We start from the raw sequence: 22940 nt of genomic DNA, 5'->3' as shown, positions 1-22940 counted from the left end.
GTACCCGGGGGGTAGGATGGTGTTTCTGAGTACCCGGGGGGTAGGATGGTGTTTCTGAGTACCCGGGGGGTAGGATGGTGTTTCTGAGTACACAGGGGATGGGATGGCGTTTCTTAGTACCCGGGGGGTAGGATGGTGTTTCTGAGTACACAGGGGATAGGATGATGCTTCTGAATACCTGGGGGGTATGGTGGTGTTTCTGATTACCCGAAGAGAGAATGGTGTTTCTGAGTACCCGGGGGGTAGGATGGTGTTTCTGAGTACCTGGGGGGTAGGATGGTGTTTCTGAGTACCCGGGGGGTAGGATGTTGTTTCTGAGTACCTGGGGGGTAGGATGGTGTTTCTGAGTACCTGGGGATAGGATGGTATTTCTGAGTACCTGGGGATAGGATGGTGTTTCTGAGTACCTGGGGATAGGATGGTATTTCTGAGTACCTGGGGGGTAGGATGGTGTTTCTGATTACCCGAAGAGAGAATGGTGTTTCTGAGGACCCGGGGGGTAGGATGGTGTTTCTGAGTACCTGGGGGGTAGGATGGTGTTTCTGAGGACCCGGGGGGTAGGATGGTGTTTCTGAGTACCTGGGGGGTAGGATGGTGTTTCTGAGTACCTGGGGGGTAGGATGGTGTTTCTGAGTACCTGGGGATAGGATGGTATTTCTGAGTACCTGGGGATAGGATGGTGTTTCTGAGTACCTGGGGATAGGATGGTATTTCTGAGTACCTGGGGGGTAGGATGGTGTTTCTGATTACCCGAAGAGAGAATGGTGTTTCTGAGGACCCGGGGATAGGATGGTATTTCTGAGTACCTGGGGATAGGATGGTGTTCCTGAGTACCCGGGGATAGGATGGTGTTTCTGAGTACCTGGGGGGTAGGATGGTGTTTCTGAGTACCCGGGGGGTAGGATGGTGTTTCTGAGTACACAGGGGATGGGATGGTGTTTCTGAGTAACCGGGGGATAGGATGGTATTTCTGAGTACCCAGGGATAGGATGGTATTTCTGAGTACCCAGGGATAGGATGGTTTTTCTGAGTACCTGGGGATAGGATGGTGTTTCTGAGTACCCGGGGATAGAATGGTGTTTCTGAGTACCCGGGGGATAGGATGGTGTTTCTGAGTACCTGGGGATAGGATGGTGTTTCTGAGTACCCGGGGATAGAATGGTGTTTCTGAGTACCCGGGGGATAGGATGGTGTTTCTGAGTACCTGGGGATAGGATGGTGTTTCTGAGTACCTGGGGATAGGATGGTGTTTCTGAGTACCTGGGGATAGGATGGTATTTCTGAGTACCTGGGGGGTAGGATGGTGTTTCTGAGTACCTGGGGGGTAGGATGGTGTTTCTGAGTACCTGGGGATAGGATGGTGTTTCTGAGTACCTGGGGATAGGATGGTATTTCTGAGTACCTGGGGATAGGATGGTGTTTCTGAGTACCTGGGGATAGGCTGGTATTTCTGAGTACCTGGGGGGTAGGACAGTGATTCTGAGTACCTGGGGATAAGATAGTGTTTCTTCGTACCCGGCGGGGGGGGGGGTAGGATGGCGTTTCTTAGTACCCGGGGGGTAGGATGGTGTTTCTGAGTACCCGGGGATAGGATGGTGCTTCTGAGTACACAGGGATAAGATGGTTTTTCTGAGTACCTGGGGATAGGCTGGTGTTTCTGAGTACCCAGGGATAAGATGGTTTTTCTGAGTACCCGGGGATAGGCTGGTGTTTCTGAGTACCCAGGGATAAGATGGTTTTTCTGAGTACCCGGGGATAGGCTGCTGCTTCTGACCTGGGGATTCGATGGTGTTTCTGAGTACCTGGGGATAGAATGGTGTTTCTGAGTAACCGGGGGATAGGATGGTGTTTCTGAGTACCTGGGGATAGAATGGTGTTTCTGAGTAACCGGGGGATAGAATGGTGTTTCTGAGTAACCGGGGGATAGGATGGTGTTTCTGACTATCTGGCAGTAGGATGGTGTCTCCTGCATTAACATTCTCCACGTTGATGAGCTTTACAAAGGTTTTGTTCTGGAGTAATGTGAACTGTATGCATAATTTTTTATAATATTTGTACAATGTAGTTTCCAACCCTGTCAACACCTTAATGATGCAAATTTTTAAACCTGGTGAGACATATTAAAATTAATTTTTAATAATCTAATTTTCTTTTCTAATTTGAAATGCATTTATTCACCGAGCGAAGACTGGCTGGAAAGAGTTACTGAACTAATCAGGAACAAAGATAAATACATAACATTAATTGAGAATATATCAGTGGTCTTGACATTTTGTGAGTATGCTAATTCTCTTCCATCAGAGATGCTGAATTAGCATCCGTAAGTGAAATAACTGGAGAAGACATGGAGAAGATGTTTCCACAAGTAGGAGTGACTAGGACCCAAGGACATAGCATCAAAGTGAATGGATAAACCTTGGGTTAATGACTGTACTGTATCAACTTCCTCCTCACTGAGTTCTCTAACTCCTCCAAGTTTGTCTTTGTTCAATCGTAATGAATGCCAAACTTAATTTGTGTATGAGAATGCAAAGATGATTAAAATTAGTCAGAATTTATTTTTACCTTTCAGTTTGGGACATTCCCCTACCAGCCCAGCATGGGTTGTAATATAAGTGAACATGATAAAATAGTTTGGCTGGATGGACAAAATGACAGGTAGAGCTGATCGTAGGGTTGTGAAAGATTAAAGATGGAGATTAAAGCTGATGAGAAGCTATGAAACTGTCGTGGTTTCAGAGTTTACATAAGGAATCACTAATAACGAATTCAGAAACACGTGATTTAAATACTGATGGAAAATTCTTCCTCACATCAATCGGGCTGGAATATAAATTGCTGGACTCTTATTAGAGTTACATTTATGGGATGAAGATCACTGGGCTAGTAATCTAGAGACCTCAGCCGAATTTTCCGGTATCATAAGGCTTGGATTTTATCATGGCACGTGATGAAATTTGAATTCGGGAAAGAATCTAGAACCCAAGTCAAAGGGGTAGCCTGGTGGCTCAGTGGTTAGCACTGCTGCTGTACAACGCTAGGAACCCAGGTTTGATTCCTGCCTCAGGCAACTGTGTAGAGTTTGTACATTCTCCCCGTGTCTGCGTGGGCTTCCTCCCACACCCCAAACATCTGCAGGTTAGGTAGATTAGCCATGGGAAATATGGGATTACAGGGATAGGGCAGGAGTGTGGGTCTGGGAGGGATGCTTTTTGGAGGGTTGGTGTGGATTCAATGGGCCAAATGACCCACTTCCACACTGGAAGGATTCTCTGAGTCTATAATGGTTTTCCTTGTCATAAAAACCCATGTGGTTCACTGATGTCCTTTTGAGGTGATAATCTGCCATCTTTACCCAGTCTGGCCTACGCGTGAATCCAGATCCTCAGCGGTTGGGCTAATTAGAAACAGGCAGTAAATGTTGTCCCAGCCACAGGGATGCAGACCCCATGATCTAATAATAAAGAACAAAATGAAGTTCTACATAGAGCTCATTTGGAGCACTATGTTCAGTCCTATGCACTACCCGGAAGCATAGTTTGGCCTTCAAGGGGTGCAGTGCTGGCAAGGTGCCCTGCAGGATGTTCCTAAAAAAGGTAAGAGCCCGCAGTGTCTGGGACAAACTACTGGCATGGATAGAGGATTGTCCGGCTGGCAGAAGGCAGAGTGTGGAGATAAAAGGTTCTTTTTCGGGATGGCAGCAGGTGACATGTCAGCGATGGGACAAGCCTCTTCACATTATACATTAACGATCTGGACAAAAGAACTGAGGGCATTGTCGCTAAGTTTGCAGATGGCAAAAAGAAACGTGGAGGGACAGGTAGCATTGAGGAGGCTGCAGAAGGACTTTGACAGGCAAGGAGAGTGGGCACTTTGGTAGGAAGAATAGAGGTGTACACATTCTTCTGAATGGGGAAAGGCTTCAGAAGCACAAAGAGACGGGAGTCCTCGTTTGGGATTCTCTTACGGTTACCGTGCAGGTTCAATTGGCAGTTAGGAAGGCACATGAAATGTTAGCATTCATTTCAAAAGGGCTGGAATGCAAAAGCAGAGCTGTACTGCTGAGGCTGTATAAAGGTCTGGTCAGATTGCATTTGGAATATTGTGCACAGTTTTGGACTCCTATCGAAGGAGGCGTGTGCTGCCATTGGTAGGAGGTCGGGGAGGTTTACAAGAATGGCCCTGGGGATGAAGGGCTTATCATATGAGGAACAGTTGAGGAGTCTGGGTCTGTACTCGATGGAGTTTAGAAGGATGAGAGGGGAATCTTATTGAAACTTACAGAATATTGAGAGGCCTGGACAGCATAGACATGGAGAAGATGTTTCCACTAGTTGGGAATGACTGGGACCCAAGGACATAGCATCAAAGTGAATGGATAAACCTTTAAAACTGAGACAAGGAGGAATTTCTTCACTGAGAGAGTGGTGACTCTGTGGAACTCATTGCTGCAAAAGGCTGTGGAGGCCAAGTCATTGAGTGCATTTCAGACAGAGATGGCTAAGTTCTTGATTAGTAAGGGGGGTCAAAGGTTACAGGAGAATGGGGTTGAGAAACATATCAGCCATGATCGAATGGTTGGGCAGACTCAATGGGCCAAATGGCCTAATTCAGCTCTTATATCTTATGGTAATATTGTGTATATTCGCAAAAATACCAGGTTAAATTAGGAAGAGAAACTACACAAACAAGTCACGTGTTCCCTTGAGTCTTAAAGATTTCGGGGTAATCTGCTGTGATGACTAAATTGATTAGATTGAGTAGATAAAGCAAAACCTTTTCTCTGGCGATACACCAGAACAAGAGAAAGAACTTTCAAGTTAGAGTTTGACCATTGACTGTGAAAGTGATGAGCTCTTTATCCTGTCACGATCTACATGGTGGGATTCACATCCAGGTCCCCAGAATATTACCTGAGTTTCTGGATTAACAGGCTAGTATTTGCCATTGCCCCTTCAACATTGCTATTGTATCTGTTTCTCACACCTTCTCTGACATCACATTCCAGGCACTTACAATTCTATGTGTAAAAAAAAACTTGGTTCTCACATCTCCTTAAACCTTCTCCCATTTACCTTAAACTTCTATTTCCTAGTAATTGAAATTTGTACCCTTGGAAAAAGACCCAGACTATCTATTGTATCCGCATCTCTCGTAACGTTGTAAATTTCTATCAGGTTTCCCATCAGCCTCCGATGTTCATGTGCAAACAAACCAAGTTTGTGCAATCTCTGCTCAGAGCTAACACCCTACAAACCAAGCAACATCCTGACAAACTGTTTGTGAAACCTCTCCTCCTCCTTCTGATAGTGCAGTGACCAGAGCTGTTGAATGATTGATTTATTGTTGTCACATGTACTGAGATGCAGTGAAAAGTGTGGTTTTGCATGCTACACAGTCCATACAAAGTGCCTTAAGGGAACAGAACAGCGTGATGAATACAGAGTTACATCCTCAGAGAAGGTGCAGAAAGAGAGAGGTCAGAATTAATATTTGAGAGCTTTGTTCAAAAGTCTGATAACAGCGGGGAAGAAGCTGTTCTTGAACCTGTTCATGCATGTATTCAAACTTCTTTATCTCCTGCCTGATGGAAGAGAGAATAACTGAGGTGGGAGGGGTCTTTGATGATGTTGGTTGTTTTCCCAAGGCAATGAAGAGTGTAGGTGGAGACAATGGATGGTTTACATAATTGACTGTCAGTACACAACTCTACAATATTCCAAATGTGGCCTAAATAAAGCTGCAACATGACTTGCCAATTTTTATACTCTATGCCCCGACCAATAAAGACAAATACACCATGTACCCCTTATCCACTTGTATTTCCACTCTCAGGGAACTGTGGACCTGAATGCCTAGATCCCTCTGAATGTTGATGCTACTAAGAGTTCGGCCATTTACAGTATAACATTTTAATCTTTTTATTTAAGGATCTACGGGCTTATGGTTCATCACTCGTCAGGCCAAGAGTGGTTGGAGAGTGGGTTGGCCGTGAGGAGACTGATGCCGATCCATTGGCTGCTGAGATGCTGCAACCCCCAGTACCCAGAGTTCACGATGCACTTGAAGACAGCCAAAGCCTGTCTAGGTAACCACAGCGAGCAGCCGGGAGGTCGGGTGGGGGTGGAGGGGGAGTTTGGGGGGAGGTCACACTGCCTTCTGTTCTGTTCTGAAGAAGTCTTAGAAAAGAAAAACAATTTTTGTTTTTCGTTCCAGATTTCCGTCATCCGCAATTTCCAGTTTTATGTTGATATGTCTTATAGCCCTTTCTGATTCCAATCTTATCACATCTTGAAACTGACATTACCTTGTAGTCGTGGATGCCAATAAATAACATTAAATGTAACAAGCTACAATAGACTATTTACTAAACACAAATGTTTTCCAGCATTTTGATCATCTTGTGGACTTTTTTCTAGCATATAGTCAAAATATTTCTGTGTACATCAAAACTGGAGGAAGTGAGGTCTGTGGATGCTGGAGATTAGAGTTGAGAGTGTGGTGCTGGCAAAGCACAGCAGGTCAGGCAGCGTCCGAGGAGCAGGAGGGGCTTTTTGCCCTAAACATCAATTTTCCTGCTCCTCGGATGCTGCTTGACCTGCTGTGCTTTTCCAGCACCACACACTTGACTCAAAACAAGAGGAGGCCATTCGGCCCCTCCAGCCTGTTCCACCAATCAATGAGATCATGGCTGATCCATGACTTGACTCCGTACACCTGTCTTTGACCAATACCCCTGAGCAGCTTTGCTGAACAAACATATGTATCTGTCTCAGATTTTAAATTATCAACTGTTCCAGCATCCACTGTTGTTTGTGAAAGAGAGTCCAAGCCTTTCCCAACCATTGTGTGTAGAGACGCTTCCTTAATATCTCCCCTGAGTGATATACACTGATCAATACCAGCTGCATCTACCCATCACCTTCCCAGCTACCGTCCCCACACCCCATCCCCATTTTTTTCACACAGAAGGTGGTGTATGGATGGACTGAGCTGCCAGACGAAGTGGTGGAGGCTGGTACACCTACAGCATTTAAAAGGCATCTGGATGGATATGTGAATGGGAAGGAAGAAAGTGGGGAGACCAGAGTCAAAAAGCGTGAAGGGCTTATGCCCAAAACGTCGACTCTCCTGCTCCTCGGATGCTGCCTGTCCTGCTGTGCTTTTCCAGCGCCACATTTTTCCGAATCTGACTGAGGATGTAAGGAATTTGAAGTGACTGGCCAATCAGGAGTATAAGACTGCTGCAGGCAGAGCCAAACAGCTTACTCCCTGAGCACCCCTGCCCCCAAGTTGCTTTGTCAGCTCCACCATTTCAACTTCAGTCACTGTTCCTGACCTTCGCTCCACTAGAAGTGGCAACGTTTGTTGCTAATACTCATCAGAGTTTAGAAGGATGAGGGGGGATCTGATTGAAACTTACAGAATACTGAATGGCCTGGACAGAGTGGATTTTGGGAAGATGTTTCCATTGGTAGGAGAGACTAAGACCCAGGGCACAGACTTAGAGCAAAGGAGAACAGAGATAAGGAGAAACTTCTTCATCCAGAGAGTGGGGAATCTATGGCATTCACTGCCACAGAAGGGTGTGTAGGCCAGGTCATTGAGTATATTTAAAACAGAGATAGATAGGTTCTTGATTGTCAAGGGGATCAAAGATTATGGGGAGAAAGTGGGAGAACGGGGTTGAAAAACCTATCAGCCATGATCGAATGGCAAAGCAGACTCAATAGGCCGAATGGCCTAATTTCTGCTCCTGTGAGATATAGTCTTATAGTGTTATGACTCATTGAATGTTAGATCAAACTCAAAGGACTGTACAGCATTCCTTCTGCGCCTGCTGTTTATATTATATACACCTTGGTGTGGCCAAGGAAGTCTGAATCAAGTAAACAGCGTAACATGAGTAAAGAAATATCACCCTCAAACCTTTCAGATGTTTTCCAAAGTTTGAGAGAGAAGTTACTCTATTTCTGTAAATACTTCCAAAAATATCACTTGATTGTGAAGGACACTTTACAGTGGCATAATGCAGACTCCATATATTCCCCAGGAAGTAGTAACAGGCAGCACGGCTGGCTGCCAATCTTGTGATATTATGCAATTATATTATGGGGTGGTACAATGGCTCAGTGGTTAGCACTGCTGCCTCAGAGCGCCAGGGACCCAGGTTTGATTCCAGCCTTGAACAACAGTGTTTGCGGAGTTTGCATGTTCTCCCCGTGTCTGTGTGGGTTTCCTCCAGGCGCTACATTTTCCTCCCACAGTCCAAAGGTGTGCAGGTTTGATGGATTGGCCATGCTAAATTACCCATAGTGTCCAGGGATGTGTAGTCAGGGGAAATGTAGTGCAATAGGGTAGGAGAATGGATTTGGGTGAGATACTCTTCAGAGGGTCGATGTAGCCAAATGGCCTGTTTCCACACTGTCGGGATTCTATGATTAATTCCAGCCTCGAGCGACTATCTGGGTCAAGTTTGCACATTCTCCCCGTGTCTGTGTGGGTTTCCCCTGGGTGCTCTGGTTTCCTTCCACAGTCCAAAGATGTGCAAGCTAGGTGAATGGGCCATGCTAAATTACTCCATAGTGTCCAGGGATGTGCAGGTTAGGTGGCTCAACCATGGCAAATACAGGGATAAGGATAGGGACGACCTGGGCTGAATAGCCTGCTTCCACACAGTATTCAATTATTCTGTGATATCTCTGATACCATGTATTATTCTATTGTGAAGCTCAGACACTAGCTACTGGTGACTTCTGGTTGGTTTACAATCTGACCACAAATCCTTCCTATGTGAGATGAAGGTATTCATCGGTAGTCTGTAGTGGAGGATGGTCCTTGGATAACTTTCATAATAAGATGTCTTTTATAACTTCTGAGTAACTTTATGTGGATGACATCCACTCTTAGTCATGTCACCGATTCCTAACCAGAGGTAGAGAAGGCATCTGTGTCTCTGTAACAAAATGCTGCAAGTCATTCCTCACCTAGAGGCAATGTGACAGCATCAGACTGGGTGGAGCATAGCATTACTCAGCTATTAACCCTTTCAGAGCCAGGACCTTGCACATCAAGTCTATGTGTGTTTCTCCAACAATGCCTTGAGGAGGTGGTGATGTGTTCTGCAAATTTATGCTGGAACAGAATGCTCCCAAACTCTGAGCCAAGGTCAGGGGTCTACATCAGAGCCTGATAATCTGTGGCTGTGGTGTGGGGTTCAGGGGTCAGAGGCAATGGGGCTAAGGAGAGGGAAGAGCTGGAGTGACAGTGAGGCCAATGGTTCCTTTCCCTGTTCCCACTCCAGACTAACAGCCGCTTCTGAGTTTTCGGCATCCTCATCACAGAGACATACAGTACAGAAATAGACCCTTCAGTCAAACCCATTCATGCTGACCAGATATCCTAACCTAATCTACTCCCATTTGCCAGCTCTTGGCCATATTCCTCATGTCAAAGAGTGTGGCGCTGGAAAAGCACAACAGGTCAGGCAGCATCCGAGGAGCAGGAGAGTTGACGTTTCATGTGCCATTCCTGATGAAGGGCTTATGCCCAAAATGTCGACTCTTCTGCTTCTCGGATGCTGCCTGACCTGCTGTGCGTTTTGACTCTGGTCCCCAGCATCTGTAGTCCTCACTTTCTTCCTTCCTATTTATACACCCATTCAGATGCCTTTTAAATGTTGTACGAGCCTCCACCACTTCCTCTGGCAGCTCAGTCCATAAGCGCACCACCCTCTGGGTGAAAAAGTTGCCCCTGAGGTCCCTTTTAAATCTTTCCCCTCTCACCTTAATCCTGTACCCTCAAGTTTTGGACTCCCCTACATTGGGGAAAAGACCTTGGCTATTCACCCTATCAATCTAATATTATGAGCAATCACTTGAAAGCTCAAATTTTGCTCAAACTTTAGTAATGTTTAATTTGTTTTAACTTGGAATGTTGTCTCCATGTTGACATTTTAAAGGTGACCAAAGGGCTGGTTTCACTATGCCCATTGTGGGCAATGCCCATCGGGTTGGTGAATCAGTGAGACACCTGCATGCATGCCTTTAGTGAGGGGTTTGTGCAAAGTGAAGAAGTGCACCTCAAAAACTGAATGGTCATCTCCCTGGCGGGCATCCCACATTGCCTGGAATTTAGCTTCCCATGACCAGCTGACCACTGGGAGTGATGCCTCCTGCTGGCAATATAGGGAATCCTTCAGAGATAATCATGCAACTCTGGAAGGGGAGGGGGGTGGGGGAAGGGTCAAAGGGAGTGGGGGTTGGCCTTCTTCAGAGTTTGCAGAAGCCCTACAGCGTGGAAACAGGCCATTCAGCCTAACAAGTCCATTCTGACTCTCCAAAGGACGGCCTAACCCCCTCCCCTATCCTTTCTACCCTGCATTTCCCACAGCTAATCCACTTAGCCTGCCCATTACGGACAGTTTCCCACGGCCAACCCACCTAACTTGTACATTTGCACTGTGGGAGGAAACCAGAGCACCCGGAGGAAACCCACGCAGACACAGGGAGAATGGGCAAAGTCTCACCCAAGGCTGGAATCGAACCCTGCTCCCTGGCACTGTGAGGCAGTAGTGCTAACCACTGAGCCTCCATGCCATCTCTAAATTTTCATGGGGGCAGTGCAGGATGTCTCCGACAAGCGGAGAGGTTACCCCCCCCCCCTCAGTGAGTTCACACTACCTCAGACTGGATGTCTCAACTGGGCTCTAAGTGTCAATAGCACACCCCAGGAAGTTGCTGCTAAACAACGTCAGGATTGGCTGGGCAGGTATCAGGAGACATGGCAAACTCCCACAGGCTTGGGTGAACCCCTGAGCCTACTGTTCAATCCTCATGGGCACTAGATCATTCCCACACATTCATTGAAACAATTCAGAAGTTTAATAAGTGATTCTCATGAGGCAGATAATTCGGATTATCTGTGACAGGAATTTCGTTCGATTGTTCAAACTTAACAAGCCTTTTTCAAAATGTTCTTGCAGCCCGAGACTCGAGCAGAAGAGTAAAGGTTTAAGGCAACAGCAGCAGCAGCACAAGAAACTCCTGGCTGCAATGTTGTCCCAGGAATCCTTTGACTCTGTGCCCAGCACTGCACCATCAGTGGCAGATGAAGACATTGAGGATGAGGACGATGCTATGGAGTTACTGGGTAAGGCGCTGAATGGTGACATAGCAATGGGATTCACCAGCATCAACATTCAGACTTTGTTTATTGTTGCTGGCCAGGCCTGTGTTTATCACCCGTCCCTAATTGCCCAGAGGGCTTTTGAGAGTCAACCACATTGCTGCAGTCCTGGAGTTACATGTAGAATCAAGACCAGGTAAGGATGGCAGCTTCCTTCCCTAAAGGACATCAGTGAACCAGATGGATTTAACATGACAATTGGAAATGGGTTTCATGGTCATCATTTGACTCTTAATCTCAGGTTTTTTTAAAAATTCAAATTCCACCACCTGCCATAGTGAGATTTAAACCTGCATTCCTCAGAATATTACCTGCATCTCTGGATTAATAGTCTAGCGATAATACCACTAGACCATTGCCTCCCCTAAATATTTGACATAATTATCTCTAAAAAGGTGAGCTCCATCCCCCGCAATCTTACTTCTCTGTTAAAAACCCTATTGCATCCCAGCATGAGACCATGCAGTATGGGGCAACCCCTCCTTGGTATAGCCTTCCGCATGCCATCTGTGGCCTTAGAGTATGATGAATTTTGCAAGAAATCTGAAATATTACGCCTGCAGCTGGAAATGGAAAATCCAGACTTGGAAAGGTGTTTTCATCAGAACCCTTACAGAAATGGGGAATATTTAAGAGCCTTGGTAAAGGACAAGTTGTTCTGCTATAGCACAACAGTTGTGTTCCATTGTAATCTCGTGCTTTGGAAAACCACTGCAGGAAATCAAGCTGCAGAGGATCACTAATAGAAAATTTCTATGCCCCTTCAGTAGAAATCTCGCATTATCCAAACGTCATCCGCAATTTGTCAATCGCGTTATAGCCAATTCACATTAACAAAGTGCGCGTTAGACCAAACTGACCTGCAAAGCAGAGAGGAAGGTGGTTCAAATTGACAGGAGGAGCTGATTCCAGCATTGACAACTCCTGCAATTCATGTGCAAGTGCCACTATTTGCAGAATGTGATTCAGCACTGCGTTAGATATTGTGTTGGTGATATTTTGAGTGTTTGTTGTTGCTTTGCATTTTGAAGCTGTTTTGTGAATAGTTTGGAATGGAAGTGTTTTTAGTTACTGCAATTAGCAATTTAAACAGTGAATTCCCACCCTAATGTTTCTTTTTTTGCGATTTGAGGAAAATGAGGACTGCACAAGAAAGTGATGTGAAGTGTATCAGATTGTGGGGACAGTGGGTCAGATTTTCAAAAGGCAGTTGGGAGCCTGATGCCCCAGAAAAGTCTGGGTTTCCGTTGACATGCTGTAACTGCATTACACGCTCAGTGCTACTCTGAAATGCAATCCCCAATTTGTAGTACCGGTCCATTCCAGGAGGGGGGGTCATGGCCCATAGAGGGTGCATGTTGAAAACACAAAGAGGCAACATCTTGGAGGGAGAGCAGCATAAAGACACTCAAAAGTGGCCACGTGGAGACATCAAAGAAGATGCACACGTTCGTGAGAGATACTTTATCCATATGACATTTCATTGTGTAAAATTGGCAATGGATTCACGGTTATCATTAGACTCCTAATTCCAGATCTTTATTGAATGCATTGGCAGGATTCACACCTGGGTCCCCAGAGCATTACCTAGGTCTCTGGGTTAATAGTTCAGCAATAATAGCTGAATAATAGGCCATGACCTCTCCTTGTATGGGGTTAAAGTTTGTAAAACCGACATCATGACTCAATCCAGCTTTAGCTGGGCCTGGATATTGGGAAGAAAAAGTGAGGACTGCAGATGCTGGAGATCAGAGCTGAAAATGTGTTGCTGGAAAAGCGCAGCAGGTCAGGCAGCATCCAAGGAGCAGGAGAATCGATGTAAGGGCTCATGCATGAAACGTTGATTCTCCTGCTCCTTGGTTGCTGCCTGACCTGATGCGTTTTTCCAGCAACACATTTTAAGCCCAGGATATTGGGAGGCTCTAACTCATTCTGGGATGAAGGTTAGAAATGTCAATGTGATAACAAGGTTAGCCTGATGTCTTAAGGTGAGGACTTAATGAATTCAGGAGGTAAGTGCCTAAATCTGAGAATTAGGTTGCTCATGAGAAACCTTCACCATTTATTGTGTACAGGTCTGGTCGCCACATCCAGGAGGATGTGGAAGCTTTGGAGAAGGTGCAGAAGCAGTTTGCCATCACATTGCCTGGACTGGAGGGTATTAGCTTTGAAGGAAAATTGTAGAAATATGGTTTGTTTTCGCTTTACTGTTGAAGGATGAAGGGCTATAGCCATTTGCAAAATTATGAGAGGCATGGATAGAATAGGGAGGTAGAGTCTATCTTCCAGGGTGGAAATATCAATTGCTAGGGGACAAAGGTTTAAGGTAAAAGGGGGTAAATTTAAATGTGGGAGTCAGGTTTTTTTCCACACAGGGTGGTAATTGTGAAGAACAGTCACTGGACCTGAAATGTTAACTCTGCTTTCTCTCCTCGGAAGTTGCCAGACCTGCTGAGTTTGCTCAGCAATTTCTGCTTCTGTCCTAAGAACATAACTTGGGTCTCCTGGAGTAAGAGTCTAGTGATACTATTAATGGACCACCCCCTCCCCAAGATGGGATCCATTGACCTCTTCAAATATCTCGGTGACATGCACAAAGGGTAGGCAGGCATGCACTTTTTAATGATTTTTGTCTGACTCATCAGGTTGGAGCACCTTTATACATGGTTGATGAGTTTGGTGCTGAAGTGATGAACATAATGGCTGCTGTACCCCTTCCTTGCTCAATCTCGATGATGGCCCATTTAAGTATTAATCAGAACATGCTTCAGCAATAACAGGCAGTAGCTGATGCTCAATGGAACATTTGGCACAATGTTAGTGTCCTTACCTCTGAACCAGGAGACTTAAGGTCCCATCCTGCTCCAAAGTAAGACTTAAAAGGGACCTACGGGGCAACTTTTTCACGCAGAGGGTGGTGCCAGAGGAAGTGGTGGAGGCTGATACAATTACAACATTTAAAAGGCATCCAGATGGGTAGATGAATAGGAAGGGTGTAGAGGGATGTGGGCCAAGTGCTGGCAAATGGGACTAGATTTAAATAGGTTATCCGGTCAGCAGATTATTTTTGTAAAGACTCTTCTAGCTTAATAGGTTTCAAGTTCTAAGGAGAAAGAAAGTAAGACGACTTCTTGGTCTTTTAAATTGGAGATTTGCACTCCGGTAAATTTACATTTCTACCTCTTGAAGCAGCTCTCGGTTTATCTTGAGTTAGCAACCCCTCCTTATTTAGTTAATAATGATGCTGCCAAAGTCACAATTACTTTTAGCAATAGCATAGTCTATTAAGGCATTTTTATTTCCATTAAATCACAGAGTTACAATATTCATGGAATTCACTTGAACCAGAATATTTTCATTGACCAATTCACATAATGTATCAATAACGTTGCTACCAATCACTTCAGTATTCAGACGACAGACTCATTAAAGAGAGTTTAAGTGATTTTATTACCAGAATTTAATTTTAGGCATTTCAAAAACATAATCTAGCAGAAATGAATAGGTATGTTTGTCAGGAATTTATTCAGTTTATATTTATTTATAGGTTAATTATGATTTTATAATGCTGTTGGGGCTGAGTAAAGATTAAATTAATCTCTGTGTAGACGCTGATAAAAATCCTTTGCAGTTCTGTAATGATCAACATATGAAGCACAGGGACTGCATTTCCTGTTGCTGGAAAGCATCCTTTGGGGCTTTTGGTACGGTTAATAATACAGCAGTTCTCTAGGCTGCTGGCTGAGGCAAAGAGGATTCACTCCAATGTTGGGAAGCATCATTTATTATTGCCCTGAGTCCTCAAGGCAGTGGAGCCTGAGATTAAATGAGATGAAGCCAGTATTTATGAGTAGAGCACTTTTCTAACAAGAGGAAAGTTTCTGTCAGTACTCAGGGTAGCTGCATCAAGAAAACACTCGCTCTAGGAAGAGAAGCCAGCAAACCAGGTAATTGCAGAGTGGACCAATGGTTATGAGTCACTCAACAGAGTTTCGAGGAATGGGGGGGAGTGGGCTGATTGGAAATTACAGAATACTAAGAGGCCTGGATAGACAGGAGGTGGAGGAGATTGATCAGAAGGAAAGACTCGGATTCGAGGGCACAGCTTCCGAGCGAAGGGTCAACCCTTTACAAAATAGGTATCCCTTAAGGAGGCAGACACATTCAGTTTACAAGATAAAAGGTGTGATGCAAAAGATTCACTAACATCAATGATAATCCGAGCTCTTTCCTTATGGAACCTGAGGCCAGGGTTGGGTGACAGGTCACTTTAAAAGGATGTTGGATCTGAGTGGAATTTCAGAGGGTTGTGTCATGTGTGATTCCATTCAACATTGAAATGGACTGCAGTGATGCAAACAGACAGCTCACCACAACAATCCTATAGGCAACTAGGGACAGGCAATAAATGCTGCCTCACGTCCAAGGCATGAATAAAACAACGTTCCTTATATGATGTGCCAGGAACCAGTACATATTTAACTTGGGACTCCAATACTGCAAAGGAGGGTCGTGGGTTGCAAGTACAGAACTCTCAAACAACTAACAACATTTCTAAACATTTTGGTCCCCTGCCCAGCGAAGTGAAGATTCAGCTGTGTCACACATTTCCACGATCAATCTTAACCCACAGAGTTTTGATCAATGATGTGGTCTTCATGCAGATATTGAGCTTGTGAATGTAGGTCACCCTTTGCTTCAAATCAATAATAGTTACAGCGGTTTAGGATCCACGGGTTTCAAGACAATCCAGACAAAATGTGTCAGACTTGTTTGTTGATTGGTTCCCACCTTATCCTGGGTCAAGCTGCAGGAATCCAATTAAGGTAGTTCAGAAATCAATTCTTTCCTGTGTCGGTCAATTTTGCCAGTGTTACACAAGTCCCCTGGTGTGTCAGCAAACAAGCAAATCCAAACAGGCAGCTGGGCAGCAGGAAGTCTGAATTGTGTGTGAGATTTCAAGGCTTTTTATTGTTTCCTGCCGAGAGCTGGCAATCGATGCACTCCAATGTCAGAACCTGCCAAAACAGACTGAAGACTGATGTTTCTGGTGGTGCTGGGACTATCGCGTTGCCTTACCTATCAGTGCTGCTCCAGCTTCAGCTTGTCCAACAACTGTCACTGTGACATGGCAGAGAACACCGCTACAGATACACTTCCTATCTCTGGAACTGACCCGCTGTCCCCAGTCTCTGGAACTGACCCGCTGTCCCCAATCTGTCCCCAGTCTCTGGAACTGACCCGCTGTCCCCAATCTGTCCCCAGTCTCTGGAACTGACCCGCTGTCCCCAGTCTGTCCCCAGTCTCTGGAACTGACCCGCTGTCCCCAATCTGTCCCCAGTCTCTGGAACTGACCCGCTGTCCCCAATCTGTCCCCAGTCTCTGGAACTGACCCGCTGTCCCCAATATGTCCCCAGTCTCTGGAACTGACCCGCTGTTCCAAATCTGTCCCGAGTCTCTGGAACTGACCCTCTCTTTCCAATATGTCCCCACTCTCTGGAACTGACCGGCTGTTCCCAATCTTTCCGCAGTCTCTGGAACTGACCCACTGTTCCCAAACTGTCCCCAGTCTCTGGAACTGAGCCGCTGTCCTCAATCTGTCCCCAGTCTATGGAACTGACCCGCTGTTCCCAATATGTCCCCAGTCTCTGGAACTGACCCGCTGTTCCAAATCTGTCACCAGTCTATGGAACTGACCCACGAACCCCAATCTGTCCCCATCCTCTGGAACTGACCCGCTGTTCCAAATCTGTCCCCAGTCTCTGGAACAGACCCTCTGTTTCCAATCTGTCCGCAGTCTCTGGAACTGATCCGCTGTTCCCAATGTGTCCCCAGTCTCTGGAACTGACCCGCTGTTCCCAATCTGTCTGCAGTCTATGGAACTGACCCACTGATCCCAATCTGTCCCCAGTCTCTGGAACTGACCCGCTGTCCTCAATCTGTCCCCAGTCTCTGGAACTGACCCGCTGTTCCCAATGTGTCCCCAGTCTCTGGAACTGACCCGCTGTTCCCAATCTGTCTGCAGTCTATGGAACTGACCCACTGATCCCAATCTGTCCCCAGTCTCTGGAACTGACCCACTATCCCCAATCTGTCCCCATCCTCTGGAACTGACCCGCTGTTCCAAATCTGTCCCCAGTCTCTGGAACAGACCCTCTGTTTCCAATCTGTCCGCAGTCTCTGGAACTGACCCGCTGTTCCCAATGTGTCCCCAGTCTCTGGAACTGACCCGCTGTTCCCAATCTGTCTGCAGTCTATGGAACTGACCCACTGATCCCAATCTGTCCCCAGTCTCTGGAACTGACCCGCTGTCCTCAATCTGTCCCCAGTCTATGGAACTGACCCGCTGTTCCCAATCTGACCCCAGTCTCAGGAACTGACAACCTGTCCTCAATCTGTCCCCATTCTATCGAACTGACACACTGTTCTCAATCTGTCGCCATTCTATGGAACTGACCCGCTGTTCCCAATCTGTCCCCATTCTATGGATCTGACCCGCTGTCCCCAATCTGACCCCAATCTCTGGACCTGGCCCGCTGTTCCCAATCTGTCCCCAGTCAATGGAACTGACCCGCTGTTCCTAATCTGTCCCCAGTCAATGGAACTGACCCGCTGTTCCCAATCTGTCCCCATTCTATGGAACTGACCGGCTGTTCCCAATCTGTCCCCAGTCTCTGGAACTGACCCTCTGTTCCCAATCTGTCCCCAGTCTCTGGAACAGACCCTCTGTTTCCAATCTGTCCCCACTCTCTGGAACTGACCGGCTGTTCCAATCTGTCCGGAGTCAATGGAACTGACCCACTGTTCCCAAACTGTCCTCAGACAATGGGACTGACCCGCTGTTCCCAATCTGTCCCCAGTCTCTGGAACCGACCCGCTGTTCCCAATCTGTCCTCAGTCTCTGGAACCGACCCGCTGTTCCCAATCTGTCCCCAGTCTCTGGAACCGACCCGCTGTTCCCAATCTGTCCACAGTCTATGGAACTGACCCGCTGTTCCCAATCTGTCCCCATTCTATCGAACTGACTCGCTGTTCCCAATCTGTCCCCATTCTATGGAACTGACCCGCTGTCCCCTATCTGTCCCCATTCTATGGAACTGACCCACTATCCCCAATCTGACCCCAGTCTCTGTAACTGACCCACTGTCCCCAATCTGTCCCCATTCTATGGAACTGACCCGCTGTTCCCAGTCTGACCCCAGTCTCTGTAACTGACCCGCTGTCCCCAATCTGTTCCCAGTGAATGGAACTGACCCGCTGTCCCCAATCTGTTCCCAGTGAATGGAACTGACCCACTGTTCCCAATCTGTCCCCAGTCTCTGGAACTGACCCACTGTCCCCAATCTGTCCCCAGTCTCTGGAACTGACCCGCTGTCCCCAGTCTGTCCCCAGTCTCTGGAACTGACCCGCTGTCCCCAATCTGTCCCCAGTCTCTGGAACTGACCCGCTGTCCCCAATCTGTCCCCAGTCTCTGGAACTGACCCGCTGTCCCCAATATGTCCCCAGTCTCTGGAACTGACCCGCTGTTCCAAATCTGTCCCGAGTCTCTGGAACTGACCCTCTGTTTCCAATCTGTCCCCAGTCTCTGGAACTGACCGGCTGTTCCCAATCTTTCCGCAGTCTCTGGAACTGACCCACTGTTCCCAAACTGTCCCCAGTCTCTGGAACTGAGCCGCTGTCCTCAATCTGTCCCCAGTCTATGGAACTGACCCGCTGTTCCCAATATGTCCCCAGTCTCTGGAACTGACCCGCTGTTCCAAATCTGTCACCAGTCTATGGAACTGACCCACTATCCCCAATCTGTCCCCATCCTCTGGAACTGACCCGCTGTTCCAAATCTGTCCCCAGTCTCTGGAACAGACCCTCTGTTTCCAATCTGTCCGCAGTCTCTGGAACTGACCCGCTGTTCCCAATGTGTCCCCAGTCTCTGGAACTGACCCGCTGTTCCCAATCTGTCTGCAGTCTATGGAACTGACCCACTGATCCCAATCTGTCCCCAGTCTCTGGAACTGATCCGCTGTCCTCAATCTGTCCCCAGTCTCTGGAACTGACCCGCTGTCCTCAATCTGTCTTCAGTCTATGGAACTGACCCGCTGTTCCCAATCTGACCCCAGTCTCAGGAACTGACAACCTGTCCCCAATCTGTCCCCATTCTATCGAACTGACACACTGTTCTCAATCTGTCGCCATTCTATGGAACTGACCCGCTGTTCCCAATCTGTCCCCATTCTATGGATCTGACCCGCTGTCCCCAATCTGACCCCAATCTGTGGACCTGACCCGCTGTTCCCAATCTGTCCCCAGTCAATGGAACTGACCCGCTGTTCCTAATCTGTCCCCAGTCAATGGAACTGACCCGCTGTTCCCAATCTGTCCCCATTCTATGGAACTGACCGGCTGTTCCCAATCTGTCCCCAGTCTCTGGAACTGACCCTCTGTTCCCAATCTGTCCCCAGTCTCTGGAACAGACCCTCTGTTTCCAATCTGTCCCCACTCTCTGGAACTGACCGGCTGTTCCAATCTGTCCGGAGTCAATGGAACTGACCCACTGTTCCCAAACTGTCCTCAGACAATGGGACTGACCCGCTGTTCCCAATCTGTCCCCAGTCTCTGGAACCGACCCGCTGTTCCCAATCTGTCCTCAGTCTCTGGAACCGACCCGCTGTTCCCAATCTGTCCCCAGTCTCTGGAACCGACCCGCTGTTCCCAATCTGTCCACAGTCTATGGAACTGACCCGCTGTTCCCAATCTGTCCCCATTCTATCGAACTGACTCGCTGTTCCCAATCTGTCCCCATTCTATGGAACTGACCCGCTGTCCCCTATCTGTCCCCATTCTATGGAACTGACCCACTATCCCCAATCTGACCCCAGTCTCTGTAACTGACCCACTGTCCCCAATCTGTCCCCATTCTATGGAACTGACCCGCTGTTCCCAGTCCGACCCCAGTCTCTGTAACTGACCCGCTGTCCCCAATCTGTTCCCAGTGAATGGAACTGACCCGCTGTCCCCAATCTGTTCCCAGTGAATGGAACTGACCCACTGTTCCCAATCTGTCCCCAGTCTCTGGAACTGACCCACTGTCCCCAATCTGTCCCCAGTCTCTAGAACTGACCCGCTGTTCCAAATCTGTCCACAGTCTTTGGAACAGACCCTCTGTTTCCAATCTGTCCCCACTCTCTGGAACTGACCCGCTGTTCCCAATCTGTCCCCACTCTCTGGAACTGACCCGCTGTCCTCAATCTGTCCCCAGTCTATGGAACTGACCCACTGTTCCCAATCTGTCCCCATTCTATGGAACTGACCCGCTGTCCTCAATCTGTCCCCAGTCTCTGGAACTGACCCTCTGTTTCCAATCTGTCCCCAGTCTCTGGAACTGACCGGCTGTTCCCAATCTCTTCCCAGTCAATGGAACTGACCCGCTGTCCCCAATCTGTCCCCAGTCTCTGGAACTGACCCTCTGCTTCCAATCTGTCCCCAGTCTCTGGAACTGACCGGCTGTTCCAATCTGTCCGGAGTCAATGGAACTGACCCACTGTTCCCAAACTGTCCTCAGTCTCTGGAACTGACCCGCTGTTCCCAATCTGTCCCCACTCTCTGGAACTGACCCGCTGTTCCCAATCTGTCCCCAGTCTGTGGAACTGACCCCCTGTCCCCAATCTGTCCCCATTCTATGGAACTGACACGCTGTTCCCAATCTGTCCCCATTCTATGGAACTGACCCGCTTTTCCCATATCTGTCCCCAGTCTCTGGAACTGATCCACTGTCCCCAATCTGTCCCCGGTCTCTGGAACTGACCCGCTGTTTCCAATCTGTCCCCACTCTCTGGAACTGACCGGCTGTTCCCAAACTGTCCTCAGTCAATGGGACTGACCCGCTGTTCCCAATCTGTCCCCAGTCTCTGGAACTGACCCGCTGTTCCCAATCTGACCCCAGTCTCTGGAACTGGCCCGCCCTTCCCAATCTGTCCCCATTCTATGGAACTGACCCGCTGTCCCCTATCTGTCCCCATTCTATGGAACAGACCCGCTGTCCCCTATCTGTCCCCATTCTATGGAACAGACCCGCTCTCCCCAATATGTCCCCAGTCTCTTGAACTGAGCTTTGTTCCAAATTTTTTCCCGGACTCTGGAACTGACCCGCTGTTTCCAATCTGTCCCACTCTCTGGAACTGACCGGCTGTTCCCAATCTGTCCGCAGTCTATGGAACTGACCTGCTGTTCCCAATCTGTCCCCAGTCTCTGGAACTGACCCGCTGTTCCCAATCTGTCCCCACTCTCTGGAATTGACTGCTGTTCCCAATCTGTCCCCAGTCTCTGTAACTGACCCGATGTTCACAATCTGTCCCCAGTCTCTGGAACTGACCCACTGTTCCAATCTGTCCGCAGTCTATGGAACTGACCCGCTGTTCCCAAACTGTCCCCTGTCTATGGAACTGACCTGCTGTTCCCAATCTGTCCCCAGTCTCTGGAATTGACTGCTGTTCCAAATCTGTCCCCAGTCTCTGGAACTGACCCTCTGTTTCCAATCTGTCCGCAGTCTATGGAACTGACCCGCTGTTCCCAATCTGTCCCCAGTCTCTGGAACTGACCTGCTGTCCTCAATCTGTCCACAGTCTATGGAACTGACCCGCTGTTCCCAATCTGTCCCCAGTCTATGGAACTGACCCGCTGTTCCCAGTCTGACCCCAGTCTCTGTAACTGATCCGCTTTCCCCAATCTGTTCCCAGTGAATGGAACTGACCCGCTGTCCCCAATCTGTTCCCAGTGAATGGAACTGACCCACTGTTCCCAATCTGTCCCCAGTCTCTGGACCTGACCCGCTGTTCCCAATCTGTCCCCATTCTATGGAACTGACCCGCTGTTCCCAATCTGTCCCCAATCTCTGGAACTGACCCACTGTCCCCAATCTGTCCCCAGTCTCTGGAACTGACCCTCTGTTTCCAATCTGTCCCCACTCTCTGGAACTGACCCGCTGTTCCCAATTTGTCCCCACTCTCTGGAACTGACCCGCTGTCCTCAATCTGTCCCCAGTCTCTGGAACTGACCCGCTGTTCCCAATCTGTCCCCATTCTATGGAACTGACCCGCTGTCCCCAATCTGTTCCCAGTCAATGGAACTGACCCGCTGTTTCCAATCTGTCCCCACTCTCTGGAACTGACCCGGTGTTCCCAATATGTTCCCAGTCAATGGAACTGACCCGCTGTCCCCAATCTGTTCCCAGTCAATGGAACTGACCCGCTGTTCCCAATCTGTCCCCAGTCTCCGGACCTGACCCGCTGTTTCCAATCTGTCCCCTGTCCCTGGACCTGACCCGCTGTTCCCAATCTGTCCCCGGTCTATGGAACTGACCCGCTGTTCCCAATCTGTCCCCTGTCCCTGGACCTGACCCGCTGTTCCCAATCTGTCCCCTGTCTCTGGACCTGACCCGCTGTTCCCAATCTGTCCCCTGTCTCTGGACCTGACCCGCTGTTCCCAATCTGTCCCCGGTCTATGGAACTGACCCTCTGTTCCCAATCTGTCCCCAGTCTCTGGAACTGACCCGCTGTTCCCAATCTGTTCCCAGTCTCTGGAACTGACCCGCTGTTTCTAATCTGTCCACAGTCTCTGGAACAGACCCTCTGTTTCCAATCTGTCCCCACTCTCTGGAACTGACCCGGTGTTCCCAATTTGTTCCCAGTCAATGGAACTGACCGGCTGTCCCCAATCTGTTCCCAGTCAATGGAACTGACCCGCTGTTCCCAATCTGTCAC

General features: G+C 48.0%; 1 protein-coding gene across 1 annotated transcript in view; it reads left to right on the top strand.

Moving 5' to 3' along the window:
- The window catches only part of c5h8orf34 (chromosome 5 C8orf34 homolog), a 364200-nt gene that overhangs the window by 214224 nt on the left and 127036 nt on the right, over nucleotides 1-22940 (top strand). Inside the window, exons 6-7 of the mRNA XM_072571481.1 lie at nucleotides 5931-6088; nucleotides 10985-11151. Coding sequence (XP_072427582.1) covers nucleotides 5931-6088; nucleotides 10985-11151 — 325 coding nt within the window. The remainder of the gene's footprint in view (nucleotides 1-5930; nucleotides 6089-10984; nucleotides 11152-22940) is intronic.

This window comes from Chiloscyllium punctatum, chromosome 5 (assembly GCF_047496795.1).
Source record: "Chiloscyllium punctatum isolate Juve2018m chromosome 5, sChiPun1.3, whole genome shotgun sequence".
In the NCBI taxonomy this organism is placed as follows: domain Eukaryota; kingdom Metazoa; phylum Chordata; class Chondrichthyes; order Orectolobiformes; family Hemiscylliidae; genus Chiloscyllium; species Chiloscyllium punctatum.
This window is presented reverse-complemented; position numbering and strand designations above follow the sequence as displayed.